This window comes from Catharus ustulatus, chromosome 20 (genome assembly GCF_009819885.2).
Source record: "Catharus ustulatus isolate bCatUst1 chromosome 20, bCatUst1.pri.v2, whole genome shotgun sequence".
Taxonomy (NCBI): Eukaryota; Metazoa; Chordata; class Aves; order Passeriformes; family Turdidae; genus Catharus; species Catharus ustulatus.
The window spans coordinates 10,790,888-10,813,671 of NC_046240.1; the positions used below are offsets into that span (position 1 = coordinate 10,790,888).

Consider the following 22,784-nt stretch of genomic DNA (forward strand, 5'->3'; position numbering starts at 1 on the left):
GAAAGGATCCCAGATTCTGGAAAAGGAAAAGGGATCCCAGATCCTGGAGGAGGGGAAAAGATCCCAGATTCTGAAAAAGGATCCCAGATCCTGGAAAAGGATCCCAGAACCTGGAGAAGGGATCCCAGTTCCTGGAGAAGGAAAAGAGATCTCAGATCCTGGAGAGGGAGAGGAGATCCCAGATTTTGGAGGAGGAAAAGGATCCCAGATCCTAGAGAAGGAAAAAGTATCCCAGATCCTGGAAAAATTATCCCAGTTCCTGGGAAAAGGATCCCAGGTCCTGGAGAAGGAAAAAGGATCCCAGTTCCTGGGAAAGGGATTTCAGTTCCTGGAGAAGGAAAAGGATCCCAGATCCTTGGGAAAGGGTCCCAGATCCTGGAGAAGGAAAAGAGATCCCAGATCCTGGAGAAGGAAAAAGGATCCCAGTTCCTGGGAAAGGGATCTCAGATCCTGGAAAAGGTAAAAGGATCCCAGATCCTGGAGAAGGAAAAAAGATCCCAGTTCCTAGAAAAAGAAAAAGGATTCCAGATACTGCAGAAGAGAGGAAAAAGGATCCTAGTTCCTGAAAAAGGATCCCAGATCCTGGAGAAGGAAAAAGGATCCCAGATACTGCAGGAGGAAAAAGGATCCCAGATTCTGGAGAAGGAGAGGAGATCCCAGATTTTGGAGGAGGAAAAGGATCCCAGATACTGGAGAAGGAAAAGGGATCCCAGTTCCTGGGAAAGGAAAAAGGATCCCAGATCCTGGAGAAGGAAAAAGGATCCCAGTTCCTGGGAAAAGGATCTCAGTTCCTGGAGAAGGAAAAGGAATCCCAGATCTTGGAGGAGGAAAAAGGATCCCAGATCCTGGAGAAGGAAAAGAGATCCCAGGTCCTGGAAAAGGAAAAAGGATCTCAGTTCCTGGAGAATGAAAAAGGATCCCAGTTCCTAGAAAAAGAAAAAGGATCCCAGATACTGCAGAAGAGAGGAAAAAGGATCCTAGTTCCTGAAAAAGGATCCCAGATCCTGGAGAAGGAAAAGGGATCCCAGATACTGCAGAAGAGAGGAAAAAGGATCCTAGTTCTTGAAAAAAGAACCCAGATCCTGGAAAAGGGAAAAGAATCCCAGATCCTGGGAAAAGGATCCCAGATCCTGGAAAAAGGGGAAAAATATCCCAGATACTGCAGGAGGAAAAAGGATCCCAGATCCTGGAAAAGGAAAAGGGACCCCAGTTCCTGGAAAAAGATCCCAGATACTGCAGGAGGAAAAGGATCCCAGATCACAGAAAAGGAAAAAGGATCCCAGTTCCTAGAAAAAGAAAAAGGATCCCAGATACTCCAGGAGGAAAAGGAACCCAGCTCCAGGGAGGGATCCTCAGCCCAAATCCCAGCCAAGATGGGAATTTTCCATTTTCCCAGGGCAGAGGGAAATCCCTGCATTCCCAGCCCCTTGTGCAGCCCTGCCAAGCCCCCAGGGGCTTTCAGGGAATTCAAGCACAGCCCCAAGTGCCCCCCAAACCCCTCTGCACCCCAAGCTGAGGAAGCAGAGCCAGGGGGGCTCCAGCACCCAAACTGGCACCAGGCACAGCCCCAAATCCAAGTGAAAATCACAAATCAAAGTCAAAATCACAAATCAAAGTGGAAATCCTAAATCAAAGTGAAAATCCCAAATCAAAGTGAAAATCACAGATCAGTGAAAAATCCCAAATCAAAGTGGAAATCATAAATCAAAGTGAAAATCACAAATCAGTGAAAATTCCAAATCAAAGGGAAAATCACAAATCAAAGTCAAAATCCCAAATCAAAATCAAAATCCCAAATCAAAGTGGAAATCCTAAATCAGTGAAAAATCCCAAATCAAAGTGAAAAATCCCAAATCAAAGTGAAAATCCTGAATCAAAGTGGAAATCCCAAAGCAGCTTGGGCTCTTTTGGACCTGTATTTATTCTCTTGCAGGGCAGGAATCAGGAGAGGAGTTCCTGAGGAATTTATTTCACCCAGCTGCAGCATTCACAGACTGTGAGGTGCAGCCAGGAAATGAAACCTCCTGATAACAGAGCAGCGAACTCAGGCTCCATTTGGGAAAAAAAACCACAAAAAACCTCCCTGGATGAACAAATCCCCCTGGAATTAAATTCTGGCTGCACCTCCAGAGCCCCTGGGCACTGCACAGCTCACCCAGAGCCATGGAAAACATCCCTGAAGGATCAGGAATTGGAATCCTGATGTTTTATATCCACAATAACCTGCTCTGGGTGCTTCAGGAATTGGGAATCCTGATGTTTTATATCCACAATAACCTGCCCTGGGTGCTTCATTCACTGGGTTCCCTACAAGTAAACCCAAGAAGCAAAGGGCAGCAAACACCAGGTGGATTTTGGGCCTGAAAAGTGAAAATTCCTGATTGCAGGAGCAGGGCAGGCACTCCCCCATACAGCAGGAATTATTTCATTTATTTCTCTGCAGCTCTGGGTCCATAAATCCCCGTTCAGAAAAGCCAAGCACAGATCCCAGGCTGCCAGGGGAGGTCAATAACCATTGGGAAGGTTTCAGAAAGGGGAACTGGGATGGATTTTAATCAATACCCACGCTGCCACGGGCATTTGTCACCCTGATGGATTGGTGGCTTGTGAAGGAGGCACCTCTGAGCCAGGAGCAGGGTGGGAATGGGGCACAGACACAGCTGGGATGGGGCAAAACTGGGGAGCAGCTCGAGTTTTAGGGTTTATAAATCACAGTGAATCTTTTAGGTGCACACAGGAGGCTCTGAGCCCCTTTTTCAGGGTTTATAAATCACAGGGGGCACACAGGAGGTTCTGAGCCCCTTTTCCAGGGTTTATAAATCACAGTTAATATTTTGGGGGCACACAGGAGGCTCTGAGCCCCTTTTCCAGGGTTTATAAATCACAGGAGGTTCTGAACCCCCATTCCCAGGTTTATAGATTACAGGGAACCTTTGGGGACACACAGGAGGCTCTGAGCCCCCATTTCCAAGTTTATAAATCATAGGGAAACTTTGGGTGCACACAGGAGGCTCTGAGCCCCTTTTCCAGGATTTTTAAATCCCAGGAGGCTCTGAACCCCATTCCCAGGTTTTATAAATCACAGGAGGCTCTGAGCCCCCATTTCCAAGTTTATAAATCACAGGGAACCTTTGGGTGCACACAGGAGGCTCTGAGCTCCTTTTCCAGGGTTTATAAATCACAGTGAATCTTTTGGGGGCACACAGGAGGTTCTGAACCCCCATTCCCAGGTTTATAAATCACAGGGGTGCACACAGGAGGCTCTGAGCCCCATTTCCAGGGTTTATAAATCCCAGGAGGCTCTGAGCCCCATTCTCAGTTTTTATAAATCACAGGGAACCTTTGGGTGCACACAGGAGCTCTGAACCCCCATTCCCAGTTTTTATAAATCCCAGAGAACCTTTGGGTGCACTCTGGATGAACGAACCCCGTCCATCCCCAGGCTTTGGAGCCATCATTTCTCCCTCACTGTGCTCAGGGAGGCAATGAGGAGAAAATCCTCAGGCTGAGCTGCCCATGCTCCTCTGATTTCCTCTCTGCACAGATCAGGGAAAAAAAAAAAAAAAAACCCAGGACTTTCTCAAACCATGCAGAAGAAATAAGGAAAAAGGGGAAAAAATAAGGAAAAAGGACAAGGCTCACTGATTGCTGCCTCCACATCCCCACTGGAGCCCCGGAGGGAAACTGCACCTTGTACAGGAGCACTGCTCCAGCTGAGCCACATCTGTCACTGCAGGAGGATGCAGCCACCATGGGATGGGACTGCTGCCAACACCCTGCCTGACGGGTGTCAGGCTGTGCTCTGACTGTGTCAGGGTTTGGGGTTTGTTCTTTGTAGTGCTGTATTTCTATTTTAATTTCCCTAGTAAAGAACTGTTATTCCTATTCCCATATCTCTGCCTGAGAGCCCCTTGATTTCAAAATGATAATAATTTGGAGGGGGGGTTTACATTCTCCATTTCAAAGAGAAGCTCCTGCCTTTCTCAGCAGACACCTGTCCTCCAAACTGCAACACACTGGGACCAGCATCACTGGGAACACTGGGAACACTGGGAGCACCGGGAACAGCCTCTCTGGGAGCACTGGGAACACTGGGAACACTGGGAAAGCCTCTCTGGGAACACTGGGAACACTGGGAACACTGGGAACACTGGGAGCACTGGGAACAGCTTCACTGGGAACACTGGGAACACTGGGAACACTGGGAGTACTGGGAATACTGGGAACACTGGGAGCACTGGGAAAGCCTCTCTGGGAACACTGGGAATACTGGGAACACTGAGAACAGCATCACTGGGAACACTGGGAGCACTGGGAGCACTGGGAGCACTGGGAAACCCTCTCTGGGAGCACTGGGAACACTGGGAACAGCTTCACTGGGAACACTGGGAAACCCTCTCTGGGAACACTGGGAGCACTGGGATCAGCATCACTGTGAACACTGGGAGCACTGGGAGCACTGGGAACACTGGGAACACTGAGAGCAGCTTTACTGGGAACACTGGGAACACTGGGAACAGCATTACTGGGAGCACTGAGAGCACTGGGAGCACTGGGAGCACTGGGAACACTGGGATCACTGGGAACACTCTCTGGGAGCACTGGGAGCACTGGGAACACTGGGAACACTGGGAACACTGGGAACACTGGGAGCACTGGGAGCACTGGGATCACTGGGAACACTGGGATCAGCCTCTCTGGGAACACTGGGAACACTGGGAACACTGGGAAAGCCTCTCTGGGAACATCTCAGAAATGTCCTTGAAGCTGCATTGAACACCCAAAAAATTCCAAGGATTTCAGGGAAGAACTCCTTAAAAATCCACACAAGAATAGCCAAAAAAATCCACCCAAAAATCACTAAAATCAGTCACTGGACACCCCAAATCTGCACTGGAACAGCCCAGAATTCCAGGGATGATTGGGAAAAACATGGAAAAAAATCAGCCTTTTTGTGAAAAACATGTTTTATTGTTTTGGTAAAGTTTAAAAGGTTTAATAAAAATATAATAGGAGATAAACATAAAGGGTTTGGTGAGCTGCTAAGAGCACAGGGCTGATTTGGGAAGGCTTTTTAAAATATATTTTACAATACATTAACTTGTTGCATATTTATAGTTTTTTATAGTTTTTTAACTTTTTTTGAGAGTTATTTAGCATGGTTACTTTTTGGGTTTGTTTTTTTAGAGCATGTGTGGTTTTTGGCTTGTGGTTTTCATTTTTTTTATTATTATTTTTTAATTTGAGTGGTGGTTTTGGCTTTTTGCAGTTGGTGAGTGTTGATAATTGTTGTGTTGGTTGTAGGGGCTTTATTATATGTTTATGGCTTGTTATTTTAACTAAGTGGGTAGTTTAAGCACACCATTTTTAAAAGCTGATCTTTAACTTTTGCTATTAGAAGAAAACAAGCTTATATATTTATATTTATACAGAAAAGCTATTTTAACATTATACATACAGCATTTATCTCAATATTTGCAAAAAGCCAACGTGTGATGCAGTTATAACACTTTTAAACTTTACCAAAACAATAAAATAAAAATAGAATAAAATAGAATTTTAAAAAAATAAAATAAATAAAAATAAAATAAAATAAATTAAAATAAATTAAAATAAAATAAAATATAAATAAAATAATAAATAAATAAATAAATAAAATTAAAATTAAAATTAAAATAAAATAAAAATTAAATTAAATTAAAATAAAATAAAATAAAATAAAATAAAATAAAAGTGTTTTTCACAAGCCCAGAGCAGGGGAGGGAAGGAAACCTGGATGTGCCAGGGTGAGCACACCCCAACCCCTCCCACATGGGGGTTAAATTCATTTCCAGCTCCCCCAGGCACTCAGATTTCCACACTTCCCACCCCAGCCCCTCACCCCCACCATCCCCAGCTGCTGCTTTGGGATTTTCCTTTGTTTTCCCAGCTTCAGCGATGTAAAAGATGTAAATATGAAGGAAGGGTCAATGATTCAGCAGTGATTAAGGCTGAAATGTTCCACTTAGTGCCCATTAGACTCTGAAATCTCCCATTATGTTCCCAGAGCTTCCCCAGAGCCCAGGCTGGCACTACCCAGCCCTGGGGAAAGCAGATTTCTTGGAAGTTTATTTCAGTAGAAAGAGGAGGAAAAAAAGGAAAAAACAATAAAAGAATTAATGTGTTGTTGGTTCTTAATACCATTTCCCCAGAGAGAGGGAAAAAAAAACCAAAACCAACAAAGCCTAATGGAAATTTTCAATTCCCAAAACCATTTGCACTGCTATTGTCTGCAGCTAAAAGGAGATGAAAACATAAAAACCTCAGCAGCTGCTCTGCTCTCCCTGGAAGAATAAAATTAAACTGCACCTGAGAGGGGAAGTTCCCACCTGACAAAAACCTCCCAAGAGGCTGCAGAGCAGAAAATCCCTCTGGAAAAAGCAGATGCTGAGGGTTTCAGCACTTTGGGAAGGTGTCACTGAGCCAATGAGAGGCTGATTGAAGGAGGAATCATTCCTTCAGAGCAGACCCAACCACAACACCAATAACCAGAGCAGCAATAAAATGGATTTACTGACTGGCATTTGCTTTGTCTCTGGAAAGTTTGAGGGGAGGAAGAGCCAATTGTGCCCCCAAACACAGCCTGGGGCTGGCACAGCACACAGAGCCACCCAAAATTCCTTCTTTAAATCTGTTTGTGTGGGGCAGAGCTGGCAGCAGGGATTTGTGTCCCCCCTGATTCACCCCCAGTGAGGGGGCTCAGCCAGACCCAGCTCAGACTGGGATTAAAGCACTAAAACACATCATTTCTTACTTAAACTTCATTATTTGCTCATTTTAAAACTTCAGTGAGTGGCTGAATACACTCCAACCCCTTCAAAGGGGTTGAATCCCAGTGTGATATCTGTTGTTATAATTCGTGTTTATATAACATAAGAAGGTTGTATAAAATAAAGAAATAATATCTATAACACCAGGAATTCAGAGAGACCTTTGATTTACAGGCTCCAACATCTCCTCTTTGAACCACAAAGATTCCTTTAACAGATTTATCAATCATCTGAGGAAGGAACCAGGAACCCTGAGCAGGGACAGAGGGAGAGCTGGGCAGGGTCAGTGCTGGAAAAAACCCCGAGAGGAGCTGAGGGTTTCACTCCTCCAGCACAGCAGAGAGCTCCTGATCAATAATTCATGGCCCAGACAGTGCAAGTGGCTGTGAGAGCTGCAGGGGGAAGGGAAGGAATGAGGGAAAAAAAGGGAAGGGAAGGGAAGGGAAGGGAAGGGAAGGGAAGGGAAGGGAAGGGAAGGGAAGGGAAGGGAAGGGAAGGGAAGGGAAGGGAAGGGAAGGGAAGGGAAGGGAAGGGAAGGGAAGGGAAGGGAAGGGAAGGGAAGGGAAGGGAAGGGAAGGGAAGGGAAGGGAAGGGAAGGGAAGGGAAGGGAAGGGAAGGGAAGGGAAGGGAAGGGAAGGGAAGGGAAGGGAAGGGAAGGGAAGGGAAGGAGAAAGGAAAGGAGAAAGGAAAAAGGAAAGGAGAAGGAGGAAGAGAAGGAGAGAAACCCCAGACATGGGCAAACCCCAGGAATTGCAAACCCCAGGAATTGCAAACCCCTGGAATTGCAAACCCCCAGAATTGCAAACCCCCAGAATTGCAAACCCCAGGAATTTCAAACCCCAGGAATTCCAAACCCCAGGAATTGCAAACCCCCAGAATTGCAGTGCCAGCCCTGGTGCCAGGGCAGCAGGGGGCTCTGGCCCCTCTGGGTGGTATATGACAGGATGCTTGCCTGGCTGCAGCCCAGCTCTACCTATCCTGATGGCCAGCTCGTTCTGCATCCACAGCTCGCTGCCCAAATCCCGGCCGGGCTCCTGCTCCTGCTCCTGCTCCTGCTTCTGCTTCTCAGCTCGCTGCTCACAGCCCAGGGCCAGGGCGTGGGGAGGGCCAGAGAACCCCTGCAAGGCAACACAGACACTGAGCACACCCAGAGCTTCCCCATCCTGCACCCTGCATGGTAACACAGACACTGAGCACACCCAGAGTGCCCCATCCTGCATCCCTGCATGGTAACACAGACACTGAGCACACCCAGAGCTTCCCCAACCTCCTTCTGCATCCCTGCAAGGCAGCACAGACACTGAGCACACCCAGAGTGTCCCAACCCCATCCTGCAAGGCAACACAGACACTGAGCACACCCCAGAGTGTCCCATCCTGCACCCTGCAAGGCAGCACAGACACTGAGCACACCCAGAGTGCCCCCAGCCTCCTCCAGCCCATCCTCCCTGCCCAAGGGATGGGGTTTGATGGACATTTATGGGGTTTGATTGATGGGCATTGATGGGCATTGATGGGGTTTGATTGATGGGCATTGATGGGGTTTGATTGATGGGCATTGATGGGGTTTGATTGATGAGCATTGATGGGGTTTGATTGATGAACATTGATGGGGTTTGATTGATGGGCATTGATCGGGGTTCATTGATGAGCATTGATGGGCATTGATGGGGTTTGATTGATGGGCATTGATGGGGATTGATGGGGTTTCATTGATGGGCATTGATGGGGTTTGATTGATGAGCATTGATGGGCATTGATGGGGTTTGATTGATGGGCATTGATGGGGTTTGATTGTTGGGCATTGATGAGCATTGATTGATGGGCATTGATGGGGATTGCTGGGGTTTGATTGATGGGCATTGATGGGGGGCATTGATGGAGATTGATGGGGTTTGATTGATGGGCATTGATGGGGTTTGATTGTTGGGCATTGATGGGGTTTGATTGTTGGGCATTGATGGGGTTTGATTGTTGGGCATTGATGAGCATTGATTGATGGGCATTGATGGGGTTTCATTGATGAGCATTGATGGGCATTGATGTCACAGCAGCTTCTCACACTGCACCCAGGTGTGTCACTCGGGTTGAAAGGGACATTAAAGTGCCACCCCTGCCATGCCAGGGACACCTTTCACTAGCCAAGCCCTGTCCAACCTGGATCCCAGGGATCCAGGGGCAGCCACAGCTTCTCTGGGAATGCCATCCCAGCCCCTCCCACCATCACAGGGACAATTCCTTCCCCAAACCCCACCCAGCCCTGCCCCTGGCAGTGGGAGCCATCCCCTGTGTCCTGTCACCACAGCTCCTGACAAAAAGGGATCCAGGTTGGTGTTTCTGGGTTCCCTCAGGCTCCTCAAACCCACCTGGAGCTACAAACCAGGAGGAGCTGTGGGACTGGAGGGACAAGAGCAGAGCTGGGAGAAGGGAACGTGTCCCATGGCAGTGACTTGTCACCTGGTGTCACCAGCTCTGCACTGGGAGCAGGGCCTGAGTCCCTGAGTCCCTGCAGGGCTGGGAATCCACTCCAGGAACAGCCACAGGGAGGGTGCCCAGGTGGGATCACCTGGAATCCACCCCAGGGATCACCTGGAATCCACCCCAGGAGCATCCACAGAGATCACCTGGAATCCACCCCAGGAACAGCCCCAGGGATCTCCTGGAATCCACCCCAGGAACAGCCCCAGGGATCACCTGGAATCAGCCCCAGGGATCACCTGGAATCTGCCCCAGGAGCATTCACAGGGATCACCTGGAATCAGCCCCAGGGATCACCTGGAATCAGCCCCAGGGATCACCTGGAATCTGCCCCAGGAGCATTCACAGGGATCACCTGGAATCAGCCCCAGGGATCACCTGGAATCAGCCCCAGGAGTATCCACAGAGATCACCTGGAATCCATCCCAGGGATCACCTGGAATCCCCCAGGGCAGGGCTCTCTCAGGTGACAGCAGCAGGACAAAGCCCCCCCGAGGCAGAGCAGTAACTGGAGCCTCCCTGGGGGGGTCACAGAACCCAAAGCAAAGGTTAAAGATGAATAACTCAAGGGCTCCTCTGCCCTCATCTGCATAACGAGTCTGAGCAGGGTATTCATGCTAACACCAATAATTAATACTAATGACATTTCTGCAGTTCAGCCCAGAGCTCTCACCTCCCCTCACCCAGAGCTGCAGGTCTGAGCTGGGATTAAATCCCTGGGGATGGGGGAGAGCTGCAGGTCTGAGCTGGGATTAAATCCCTGGGGATGGGGGAGAGCTGCAGGTCTGAGCTGGGATTAAATCCCTGGGGATGGGGGAGAGCTGCAGGTTTGGATTTGGACAGGATTTGGATTTGGATTTGGATTCGGATTTGGACAGGATTTGGATTTGGATTTGGATAGGATTTGGATTTAGATTTGGACAGGATTTGGATTTGGACAGGATTTGGATTTGGATTTAGATTTGGATTTGGATGTGGATTTAGACAGGATTTGGATTTGGACAGGATTTGGATTTGGATTTCAGTTTGGATTTGGATTTGGATTTCAGTTTGGATTTGGACAGGACTTGGATTTGGATTTAGATTTGGACAGGATTTGGATTTAGACAGGATTTGGATTTAGACAGGATTTGGATTTGGATTTGGACAGGATTTGGATTCGGATTTGGACAGGATTTGGATTCAGATTTGGACAGGATTTAGATTTAGATTTGGATTTGGACTGGATTTGGATTTGGACTGGGATAGGATTTGGACACGATTTGGACAGAATTTGGATTTGGATTTGGACTGTTTTTGGATTTGGATTTGAATGTGGATTTGGACAGGATTTGGATTTGGATTTCAGTTTGGATTTGGATTTAGATTTGGACAGGATTTGGATTCAGATTTGGATTCAGATTTGGATGTGGATTTGGATTTGGACAGAATTTGGACAGGATTCAGATTCAGATTTGGATTTGGGCAGGCCAGGTCCCCTCCCTGCTGCAAGGGACAATCTGTGCCAGGACTGGTGACCTTGAGGAAAGCTCAGCACTGATCCCAGCTGAGGCTGCTCTGAGTCACAGCAGCCCCGAGCCTGCGGGAGCCTTAATTGGAAAGTGTCACTGGGTTAAAAACACGGCCAGCGAGGAGGAAAGGCAAGCAGCATTAATTAGTTCGTGGCAGTAATTAGTGTCAGCTGGAATAACCACGGGGGTTGATTATTTGCAGAAACAGAGAGAGGCAGGGAGAGATTTGGACAGGAAGAACTTGGAGGAAAAACTATTCTGGGATGTGGGAGCTCCCACTGCTCGTGCAGAGATTGTGGGATTGGCCTGAGCCTGTGTGGAGAGGGAAATGAGGGGGAAATCCTTTATGTAGCAAAGAAGGTGTCCTTTATATGGGAAAAAAAGGATCTTTTTTTTATATAAAATGGGTATTCTTGCAGATTTAAAAAATAGATATCCTTGTAGGCAAAGCAAGGATTTGGGATCGCATCCCCCTGCCCAAGATTTGAATTAATCTGAAGCCAGTCTGGGCCAGAGGAGGTGGGCACAGCCCCATCCATCCTTTTAATATTCCTAATAAATATAGATATTCCTCTTAAATATTAATATTCCTAATAAAAATAAACACATGGGGTTTCTCCCTGGCACTTTTGGGGCTTTTCCCTTGCCAGGAGGGAGGAGAAGCCACCAAAAATCCCCCAAAAAAACCTTGGGAAATCAGGAATGGGGGGAAGGATCCCCCAGGGCAGGGTAAAGCCTGAAGGGACATTCCCAGGAGAGGCTCTGGAGGTTTTTGTTCCTTTTCCAGGGTCAGGATGAGATGAGGGAGATGCTATTTCTTGTTCAGATGTTTATCAGCTTTGACCCATCCTACAGCCCCACAAACTGTGACTTCTGAAGCTCACAAACTAAAAATGGAGCCCTGCTTCTCAACAGGGCCTTTTAAGGGTAAACTGCCCAATTATCAAATGCAACATCAATTCTATTTACTTTTAACTCAATAACCAACTACCCATGGCCTGCAATGCAGACTTTTTAACTTAATTATACAACATTGCTATTATTAAGGTGAAGAAGAAGGACAAACTAAAAAAAAACCTATAAACCCAAAAAAACCATAAAGCTCAGTGGCCCCTTGGTTTGTGGCTGCTGCTGAGGGCTGCAAAAGCTTTGCTCTTCATTTTAAATTTTTTTTTAATTTTTATTTTTTTTCCATTTAATGGCTTGAAGAGCTGTGGACAGGGAAACCCTGCTGGGAAATTGGGGGAAAATTTTCATTTCTGCTCAGCCTGGATGAGGTTCCTGGGCCAGGGTGGGGAGCTCAGGGTGAGAAAACCCCTGTGCTGTGGTTTTATTTTGTTTTTTTTGTTGTTTTTCTGTCCTCCCATCCTGCTGGGACTGTCACCAGGCTGGTGGCAGTGGTGGCACTGATGTGCTGGCCCCATCCTTTGGTGATAACAGGGTTGGGAACAGCCCTGGGTGTTTCAGAGATGTTTCTGCAGGGCTGGGAAGGCTCCCAAGGGACAGGAATTCATCCCTGCAGTGCCCAAGCCAGGCTCCTGTGCAAGGTGAGGCAGGATGAGCTTTTAAACCATCCCAGCACCCCATGAGAATTTAATTTCTCCCTGCTGGGATCAGGAATTGCCTCAGCCAAACTCTGATGAATGCAGGGAGGAGAAATCCCCAAATTCCTGTGGATTTGCTGGGAGGTTCTGTCTCCAGCAGAGCTGCTGTCCCTGGGGATTTTGGGGATGTGGGGAGGGGACAGAACCCCCAGGCAGCCCCAGGGACAGGTCCTGCAGCCCAGGGCTCACCCACACCCAGAGGAAGCCGTGTGTTAAAATCAAACAAATGAAATAATGCAAACCAAATAATGCAATTAGCACTGCAGGAACTCTGCACTGAGGGATGGCTGAGCCCTGCTGCATCCTGCCAGCCCCTCCCACACTCCCACACCCCAAAAACCCTTCCTGGGGATGAATTTGGGAGGAAATCCAGGTGGGAAAAGGGATGGAGCTGATCCTGGTCAGGGTTTGGTGGAGCTGTGCCCATGTGGTACAAACAAAATTAAAAAATTAAATTCTCACCTTGTGGTGAGAATCCCACCCAAACCTCCCTGCTGGGGGTGTGAGGAAAATAAATCTGACCCAACAAAGAACTGGGGTGCATCCCCATCCTGACTGGCTGTGCTCTGATTCCCCACTTGGAGCAATTACCCCATGGAAAAAGGAATTTGCTGCTCCTGCTTGAGGTTTTTCCAGGATTCCCACACCCCAAAAACCTTCCTGGGGATGAATTTGGGAGGAAATCCAGGTGGGAAAAGGGCTGGAGCTGGTCCTGGTCAGGGTTTGGTGGAGCTGTGCCCATGTGGGGCTCCCAGCATTGGTACAAACAAAATTAAAAAATTAAATTATCCCATGGAAAACGGAATTTGCTGCTCCTGCTTGACGTTTTTCCAGGATTCCTGCTGGGATGGGCTTTGTTTGCTGAATTTTTTTATTTTTTTTTTGGCAAGAGCAGGGCAAACATTCCTGTGCTTTGGTGGTTTTGTGGTGGCAGAGGTTATAATAACCTTGGTGAAATAAATGAGGGAATCCCAGGGTGCCCCTGCCAGGAAGGGAAAAGCCCCAAAAGTGCCAGAGAAAAAACCCACAGGTTTGTTTTTATTAGGAATATTAATAATGAGGAATATCTGTATTTATTAGGAATATTAAAAGGATGGATGTGGATTTTTGAGCATTTTTGAGCATTTTTAGGGATTTTTTGTGGATTTTTGTGCATTTTCCTGGATTTTTGTGCATTTTTGTGGATTTTTTAGGATTTTTGTACATTTTTGTGCATTTTCCTAGATTTTTGTGGGGTTTTGTGCATTTTAATGGATTTTTGTGCATTTTTCTGTATTTTTTAAGGATTTTTGTGCATTTTTGTGCGTTTTCCTGGATTTTCGTGGAGTTTTGTGGATTTTTGTGGATTTTTGTGGATTTTTGGGAGATTTTGTGGATTTGTTTGGCATTTTTGTGGATGTTTTTGTGGATTTTTGTGCATTTTGGACCTTTCCTTCCCAATCCCCAGGGAATTTTATTTTCTTTTTCATTTTATTATTTTATTATTTTATTTTCTTTCTTTTCTGACAAAAATAAAATCTACAAGAATACCCATTTTTTATCAAAAAAGATCATTTTTTCCCATATAAACAACACCTTCTTTCCTACATAAAGGATTTTTCCCCTCATTTTCTTTCCCCCACAGGCTCAGGGATTTTTCTCTGTAGATTTTAGGAGCTCCAGGGCCCTGGGAATGTTTGTTTTTCCCCCCATGGAAGCAGTTTCTGCCTTCCCTCACCTCTCTCTCTGCTTTCCCTGACACCTTAATGGCAGGTTTGCCTTTCACCGTGGAGGAATTAATTTGGGGTTATGCTTTGAGCAAATTCCAAGGCACATTTTGAGATCAAAGAAGAGCTGGGGGAGCTTTGGCAGCCCTGGGTAAACAGGGGCTGCTGCAGAGGATGGAGGAGTTCCCTTTGTGCTCTTCCTGGTGGGGAATTTCTATTTTACAATTCTGAGCCAGGCCCAAAAAAATAAAAAATAATTTAAAAAAAAATTTAAAAAAAAATTCAAATTCAGTCAGCAAAGGCTGAGGAGGAGGGAAAAACCCATGGAAGATCAGCAATTCCCAAAATTCCTGCTGCAGAAATTGGGGTGATGGACAGAGTGAAGAATTAAATCAGCTTTTCTCACTCCCTGCTTTTTTCCAGAAGGATTTTCCAGCCCACCCCATCAAACAGCTCCAGATCCCATAAACCTGACCAGGGTGGGAGGGAATTTAACCCTGACTCAGAATCAGCTCCAGCTCTGGGGCTTCCCAAATCATGTTTTTATGAAATGCTTGGTGCATAATGAGAGAGAATTCTAATTAAGAGCAGCTGACAAATTGCACTGCGGCAGTAAATAAGCCTTTACCTCCATTAATAAAGCAAAATGCTCTGGTAGAAATTAGGATAATTAGGGTTTTGTGGGGGTTTTTGGCAAATTATTCCAACCTATCCAGGCACTACTGGATTTAAAGCTGCACAGGAGCAGGGCAGGGGTGGATAAAACCTCTTTATCCAAGAGGATAAAAATTCTTTATCCAGGTTTTCCATGGAAAAAGAGATTGAAAAGAAACCTTTGGGGTTCTGAGTCTTCCAGAGGATCCCATGGGTGGGTTTGGGTTTGATTTTCGTGGCTGAAATCCCAGCTGGGACAGGAGAGAGGGATCAATCCCTCCTGGATCCAGAACCTCAGGGCTGGGGTTCACTGAGAAATTCATAAAATCCATGCCCAGGGAACTCTGGTTTGCTGGGATGGAAGGGAAGGATTTTCCAAAGAAGGGAAGGATTTCCCAGTGAAGGGAAGGATTTCCCAATGGAAGGGAAGGATTTTCCAAAGAAGGATTTCCCAAAGAAGGATTTCAATTGAAGGATGTCCCAATGAAGGGAAGGATTTCCCAAAGAAGAATTTCCCAGTGAAGGATTTCCATTGAAGGATTTCCCAGTGAAGGGAAGAATTTCCCAGTGAAGGGAAGGATTTCCCAATGGAAAGGAAGGATTTCCCATTGAAGGATTTCCCAAAGAAGGATTTCCATTGAAGGATTTCCCAAAGAAGGGAAGGATTTCCCAATGGAAGGCTCTGCTACATTCCCAAAAAACCAAAATTTCTCTTCCTTCATCCTCAGAGCTGGATCCCTCCTTCCTCCCTGAGCCTGTGGAAAAGGGCCAGGGCTCCACAAAACCAAACAAACACGAGGCTGATGTTTATTCTGCCCTGAGCAAAGGAAATCTGAGCAAAGCAGGAATGCAGGAGCCAGGCTGGCACCCCCAGCTCCATCCTCCCCCTCCAGGAGGGAAAAACTCCAATTCCTGCAGCCCCAAAACTTCACCAAGCAGCAAATCCTCAATGCCTGGGTTAAAAACCCCACACACCTCCTGGGCAGTGGGGATGTGCAGCTAATTAACTTCCTAGGAGTCAGAGCTGGACAGGAAAAAGCAGATTAAAGTGGGAATGTGAGCTGGGCACATCCCTCAGGAGCAGCAAATTGCATCAGAGGAATCTCAGTGCAGAGGAGAAACGAGCAGCAGGAGCAGAGCTGCACGTCCTGCACGCTGTCCCTGGGCAGAGAACCCAGCAGGAGGGGCAGGTTTGGAGCTGGGAGCACAGGCAGGAGCATCCAGGCACAAGAATTCCAGAATCCCAGAGTTATTGAGGCTGGGAGATCACTGAGTGCAACCCCCAGAGCTCTGGGTGTCACCTCCAGCCTTGCTGGGACAGCAGCTCCTGCCAGTGCCTGACACCTTTTCAGGAATAAATTCCTCCTAAAATCACCATTTAGCACTTCCCAGTGTCCCCTCTCCCAAATAAAGATGCTCCCCATGCTCTAATCCATGAAAAAAATTGCAATTTTAAACAATGTACAGCTACACTTTGATGGTTCCTCCTCCTCCTGCAGCCTCATCCGTGCACAATTCCCAGCTTCCCCACCCAAAAAGGGAATTGTATGGATTTAGAAGGCAAAATATTCATCCTGGAGGCACATTCTGAGGGCAGGAGGGATCCTCAGGGCTGTTTATGCAGCTCTCAAAGCCTTCCCAAGAGTTCCTACCCAAAATAGCCCAAAATTCACTGTACAAAACATCCAGTCCCAAACCATACTCCCCAAGAGCCCTCGAGCCATGGTTTGCACATCCAGAAAAGGATGGAAATTCCCTTTGGAGGGGGTCAGGGGGGTTCAGCTCCCACCACTCTGAGGAGCTGCAGATCCTCACCCTGCTCAGGGAAACCTCGGGGCAGCAGCAAAGCAGAGCCCAAATTATCCCCAAATTATCCCCAATGGGTGTGGGACACAAGCCCTGGAGCCCAGAGAGGGATTTTGGCCGTGCTGGTTCTGAGGAAAAGCTTTTAAAGGGCACTTCAGCCACTGTTTGTTTAAATCCAAGGAATGCTCTGCCCATCACACCAGGCTTTATTGATTTCCTCTGCACTCAGGAGCAAGAAAAGAACAACAAAAAAAAAAAAAAAACCAACCTGTACCCAGCAGACAAAATAAATAAATAAAATCCAATGGAGATGGCATTTCCAGGCTGGAATTACAGCCCTGGCTCCCTCCCTGATTGTCCTTTACACCCCAGGTATTGGCAGAGCTGAGTAATGGCCCAGCAGCTCTTTCCCTGGATTGTTCATTAACTCCTGCAGCTCCCAAGGGACTCCAGCACCCCTGGGATCCCCCAGGCAGGGATGGGGCTGCTCCCTGTGCACACAGAGGCTCCTGAGCACAACCTGGAGGGAGAGGAGATGAGGCTGATTAAGGCTCATTATCCTATTTAGTGATGATGGCAGCAGTGAGGGAGAGCAGGGGAAGAGCAGGAGCTGAGCTGGGGCTGCAGGACCAGCTGGATTCCTCCTGTGCCAGTCCCAGCTGCGGATTCCTGCCTGCTCTGAGGTCACAGACTGGGATCCAGGAGCAGCAGGAGCCAGGGAGCTCCTGGGAGGAACCTCCTGGAAGGCACAGGGGTTCCCCTGCTCCCAAAAACCCCCAAAGCCCACCCATGTGTGCTCAGAATTGCACTCCTGGGGATCCAGCAGCTCCAAGGCAAAGGCAGCTCACAGAGAATCACAAAATAACAAAAATCACAGAATCACAGAACCTCAACATCACAGAATCACAAAATAACACAATCAAAAAATCACAGAACCAAAGAATCACAGAACCACATCACAGAATCACGAAATAACAAAATCACAGAACCACAAAATCACAAAATAACAAAATCACAGAACCACAAAATCACTGAATCAAAAAAATCACAGAACCAAAGAATCACAGAACCACAGCATCACAGAATCACAAAATAAGAAAATCAAAAAAAATCACAGAACCACAACATCACAGAACCACAGCATCACAGAATCACAAAATAAGAAAATCACAGAACCACAACATGACAGAATCACAAAATAACAAAATCACAGAATCAAAAAATCACAGAACCACAACATCACAGAACCACAGAACCACAAAATAAAATCATTCTGGGTGGAAAAGCCCTCAAACATCACCCAGCCCACCCACCCCAGCCTGGCCAGGCCACCTGTGATGTCCCCAAGTGCCACATCCACACAGCTCCAAACCCCTCTGGGGATGGGGACCCCACCCTGCCCTGATGCTGCTCCCAACATTTCCAATTTTCAGCTGGTGTGACAATCCAGAGCCAGGGCTGGAGGAATCCTCTGGACTCTGGTGGGGCTGCCCCAGGCAGGGGAGGCCAGGACAGCACATCCCAAACCCAATAAAACCCAAACTCTGAGCCAAGTCAGCAGAGCTGCGTGACAGATGTGAAGGATGAGAATAATAACACTTCATTCCAGCATTCTTATGCCTTTCAGTAGACCCAAAATAGCTGCTGAGCCATCAGGGACCTGCTGCACTGAATTTTGAAGTAAACTTTCCCTTGGAGGCTCTGGGTCTTGGCAGTGAAAGCACCAAACCCTTTTTAGGAAAGGCTCACACAGCCCCAGTGCATCCAAACTCCACCTGAAAGCCTCGTTCAAAGCAAAAATCAGCACAAACTGGACTTTCCATGTGGGGAGATTTGCCAGAATAATTTTTGAAACCCCTGGGATCTGTTTTTGGCTGTGGTCTCCCCCTCCAAGCACCCCCAAATTTCCTGGCCAGGTTTGCCAAGCACCTCCTGGGCTGGAGGATGAACAAACACGTTGGGAAAAAGGCAAAGATAAAGATGTGATAGATTAGATCTGGTTTGTGTGTCTGTGTTCAGGATCATTAACGCTCAGGCTGGCAGGTTTAACCCTTCCCGTGCCACCAGCACAGCCCAGGATGCTCCAGAGGGGCTGAGAAGGAGAAGAGCCCAGGCAGGGCAGGGCTGGGCTGATCAGGAGTCGATAAAAGCTTTCAGAGGTTGTTGTTACCCAGCCTGGAGCTGTGGCAGCCTGGGGATGCTCATCTGAGCAGAGAGCAGCAGCTCCCTCCTCCTCCTCCTCATCCTCCTCCTCCTCCTCCTCCTCCTGCCCAGCAGCATCCCCAGCATCTCCCACCCTCCCCGAGGTGGGAGAGATTTAAAATCCTTGTGTGACCAGCAGCTCTCCTCTTGTTCCCCCTAAAAACCTGATCAGCTCTCCCTCTGTTCCTCCTAAAATCTGCTCAGCTCTTCCCTTGTTCCCCAAATATTTGATCAGCTCTCATCTCTGTTCCCCTAAAAACCTGCTCAGCTCTCACCTGTGTTCCTCCTAAAACCTGCTCAGCTCTCCCCTTATTTCCCTAAAAATCTGATCAGCTCTCCCCTTGTTAAAAACCTGCTCAGCTCTCACCTCTGTGTTCCCCCAATAATCTGCTCAGCTCTCCCCTTATTTCCCTAAAAACCTGCTCAGCTTTCCCCTTGTTCCCCCTAAAAACCTGCTCAGCTCTCCCTCTGTTCCCCAAAACCTGCTCAGCTCTCACCCTGTTCCTCTAAAAATCTGCTCAGCTTTCCCCTTGTTCCCCCAAAACCTGCTCAGCTCTCACCTCTGTGTTCCCCCAAAACCTCACTGGGTCTCTGTTCCCTTCACAAAGCTCCCCAAAAATCCTCCCTGTCCACGTCCCAGGCTGCAGAATCCCCATGGGATGAGCGTGGCAGGAGCCAGGAGAGCACAGCTCTGCTCCCAGCACCTTTTCACCCAGATTTCAGGATATTTTGGATATTTTGGATGTTTTTATTTCTGTTTCCTGCAAGGCCAGCACCCATCCTTGTCACTCCATCCTGCTCTTCCCAATAATCCCACTTCTCCCAAACTCTTCCCTCTGCACAGGCTCCTGTTCCAACATCCCAAAAAACCCCTCCAGCCTCCAGGAACAAGTGGGGTTTGTGCTCTGCTCCCCCATCCTGCTGGGAAACATCAGCACATCCTTCAAACCTCCCTCACACCCACAGGCCAAGAAAATCCCACTGAGATAAACGTGAGAATGAACAATCTCCTTGGAAATGTTTGGAAATGTCTTCACTGACTGCACCACTCTGGTGTTTTCAGCTGCACAAATCCACCAGCTCCTGTTTATTTATATTTCTGACACCAGCTCAGGCTGTGCAGCACTGCCAGGGTTGGCAGCTCTGCAAATGCAGCCCCTGGGCTGGGACACGAGGTCACACCTGAGCTGTTTGAGGAGCTCTGCCAGCAAAAAGAACAAAAGCACAAGTGTGAAGGAGGAAAAAAACAGGGAGATTTAAAAAAAAAAACAGCTCAGCAAGTCTGAAGGTGCATCCAGCACTGCCAGGGCTCAGGGAAATCACAAATTCATTAAATCTGGGAGGGAAAACAAGTGGGTCCAGATAATAGGAGGGAGGGCAGGAGTCCCCAAACTGGGAATTCCCAGTGACCAGCACTGGGATGAGTCCCCAAACTGGGAATTCCCAGCGACCAGCACTGGGATGAGCCCCCAAACTGGGAATTCCCAGTGACCAGCACTGGGATCAGCCCCCAAACTGGGAATTCCCACTGACCAGTACTGGGATGGGCCCCCAAACTGGGAATTCCCAGTGACCAGCACTGGGATGAGCCCCCAAACTGGGAATTCCCAGTGACCAGCACTGGGATCAGCCCCCAAACTGGGAATTCCCACTGACCAGTACTGGGATGGGCCCCCAAACTGGGAATTCCCAGTGACCAGCACTGGGATGAGCCCCCAAACTGGGAATTCCCATTGGGATGAGCCCCACAGCCCCACTCACCAACACTGGGATGAGCTCCCAGCCCCACAGTTCATACTGGGATCAAACCCCAGCCCCACAGTTCCCACTGGGATGAGTTCCCAGCTCTGGAATTCTCAGTCACCAGCACTGGGATAAGCCCCCAGCCCCACAGTTCCCACTGGGATGAGCCCCCAGCTTGGGAATTCCTGCTCACCAGTACTGGGATGAGCCCTCAACCCCACAATTCCCACTGGGATCAGTCCCCAGCCCCACAGTTCCCACTCACCAGCACTGGGATTAGCTCCCAGCCTGGGAATTCCCACTGGGATGAGTTCCCAGCCCCACAATTCCCACTGGGATTAGTTCCCAGCTCTGGAATTCTCACTCACCAGCACTGGGATCAGCCCCAAGCCCCACAATTCACACTGGGATCAGCCTCCAGCCTGGGAATTCCCAGTGACCAGCACTGGGATCAGCCCCCAGCCTGGGAATTCCCAGTCACCAGTACTGGGATGAGCCCCCATCCCCACAATTCCCACTGGGATCATCCCCCAAACCCACAATTCACACTGGGATGAGCTCCCAGCCCCACAGTCCACACTGGGATGAGTCCCCAGCTTGGGAATTCCTATTCACCAGCACTGGGATCAGCCCCCAGCCCCACAGTTCACACTGGGATCAGCCCCCAGCCCCAGAGTTCCCCCTGGGATGAGCCCCCAGCCCCCAGCCCCACTCACCAGCGCTGGCAGCAGCAGGTCAGCCCCGTACACAAACGCTGCCCCCAGCACAAATCCTGCAGCCACCGGGAAGAAGGAGAAGGCTCCGAAGGTGCCCGAGCGCTCGGCCAGCTCGATGGCCGGGGCCAGCAGGGACCAGTAGGAGGCTGCCAGCATCACCTGGGGACAGGAGGGGACAGGTGAGACCCCAGGGACAGGAGGGGACAGGTGAGAGAGACCCCAGGGACACGAGGGGAGCTGAAATTCCCCTGCAGGAATGGATGCAGGAGCAGCATCTGCTGAGAATCCTGCCAGTGGGAAAGCCACTCCTGAGTGTGTAGTTTGTTTTGGGGTAGTGTGATGTAGTTAATTTGTTAGGTTTTTTTTAATATTTATATATGGATTATTGTTTTTTCTATGTGATGCATGTTTTATTTGTTTGGCTTGTTTGACATTTTATAGTTATGGAGAATTGCATGTAGATATGGATAATTTTATAGTTATGGATAATTTGAGAAATATTGTTTATGGTTAAATGTATTTTTTGTTTTGTGTTTATAGCTGGTATTTTTGTTTTGATGATTTGAGGTATGGGTTTACTGAGTCAGAAGTAATTTTTTTGTGTGTTGTTGATTTATTTTGGTATTTTTGTGTAGTTTGATTTATTTGTTTGTTGTTTTGGTGTTTTTTATTACCTCAATCTCTGCCCAGCAGCCCCTAGAAAGTTCCCTTTGCAGGTTGCTCAGAATCCCAGAATAATTTGGGCTGGCAAAAAACCTTAAAACCTTGCATTGTCCCATCCAAGCTGGCCTTGGACACTTCAGGGACCCAGCAGCACCCATGCCAGCGTGCCAAACCCCTCAGAGGGAACAATTCCTCCCCAAATCCCAAACCAAACCATCCCAGGAACACTGAGGAGGAGCTGCCCAGCCCTGCCAGGCTGAGCCCTGCTCAGGAAGGAGCTGCAGACACATCCCTGGGGGGTTGTGTAAATCTGAGCTCACTGTGAGTAAGAAGAACCGGGGTTGGCATGTCAGGCTTAAGCACGGCTGTCAGACCTCGTATTTCAAACACCACCCCCTTCAAACAACAAACACACAGCCAGGGAGGAGGCAAGAGAGCAGGGAAAGGATCTGCAGGTTCTGCTCAGATGGGATTCCCCAGGGCAAACAGGTCCTGGCAGGGATCACAGCTCAGAGCCCAGCTCCAGGTCCTGGCAGGGATCAGAGCCCAGCTCCAGGTCCTGGCAGAGCTCAGCTCCAGCTCCTGGCACAGCTCAGAGCTCAGCTCCAGGTCCTGGCAGAGCTCAGAGCTCAGCCCCAGGTCCTGGCAGAGCTCAGCTCCAGGTCCTGGCAGAGCTCAGAGCTCAGAGCTCAGCTCCAGGTCCTGGCAGAGCTCAGAGCTCAGCTCCAGGTCCTGGCAGAGCTCAGAGCTCAGAGCTCAGCTCCAGGTCCTGGCAGAGCTCAGAGCTCAGAGCTCAGCTCCAGGTCCTGGCAGCGCTCAGAGCTCAGCTCCAGGTCCTGGCAGCGCTCAGAGCCCAGCTCCAGGTCCTGGCAGGGCTCAGCCCCAGGTCCTGG

The 22,784-nt window shown here is 48.4% G+C and overlaps 1 protein-coding gene across 2 annotated transcripts in view; it reads right to left on the reverse strand.

Moving 5' to 3' along the window:
* Positions 1 to 22,784, reverse strand: part of SLC39A11 (solute carrier family 39 member 11) — a 64,326-nt gene that overhangs the window by 35,764 nt on the left and 5,778 nt on the right. The window contains exons 4-5 of one of the 2 annotated variants that reach the window (XM_033077035.1): positions 21,229 to 21,387; positions 7,762 to 7,927 (exon numbers count right to left, since the gene is read on the reverse strand). In XM_033077035.1, the coding sequence (XP_032932926.1) occupies positions 7,762 to 7,927; positions 21,229 to 21,387 (325 nt within the window). The remainder of the gene's footprint in view (positions 1 to 7,761; positions 7,928 to 21,228; positions 21,388 to 22,784) is intronic. The other variant, XM_033077034.1, reaches the window with a different exon arrangement.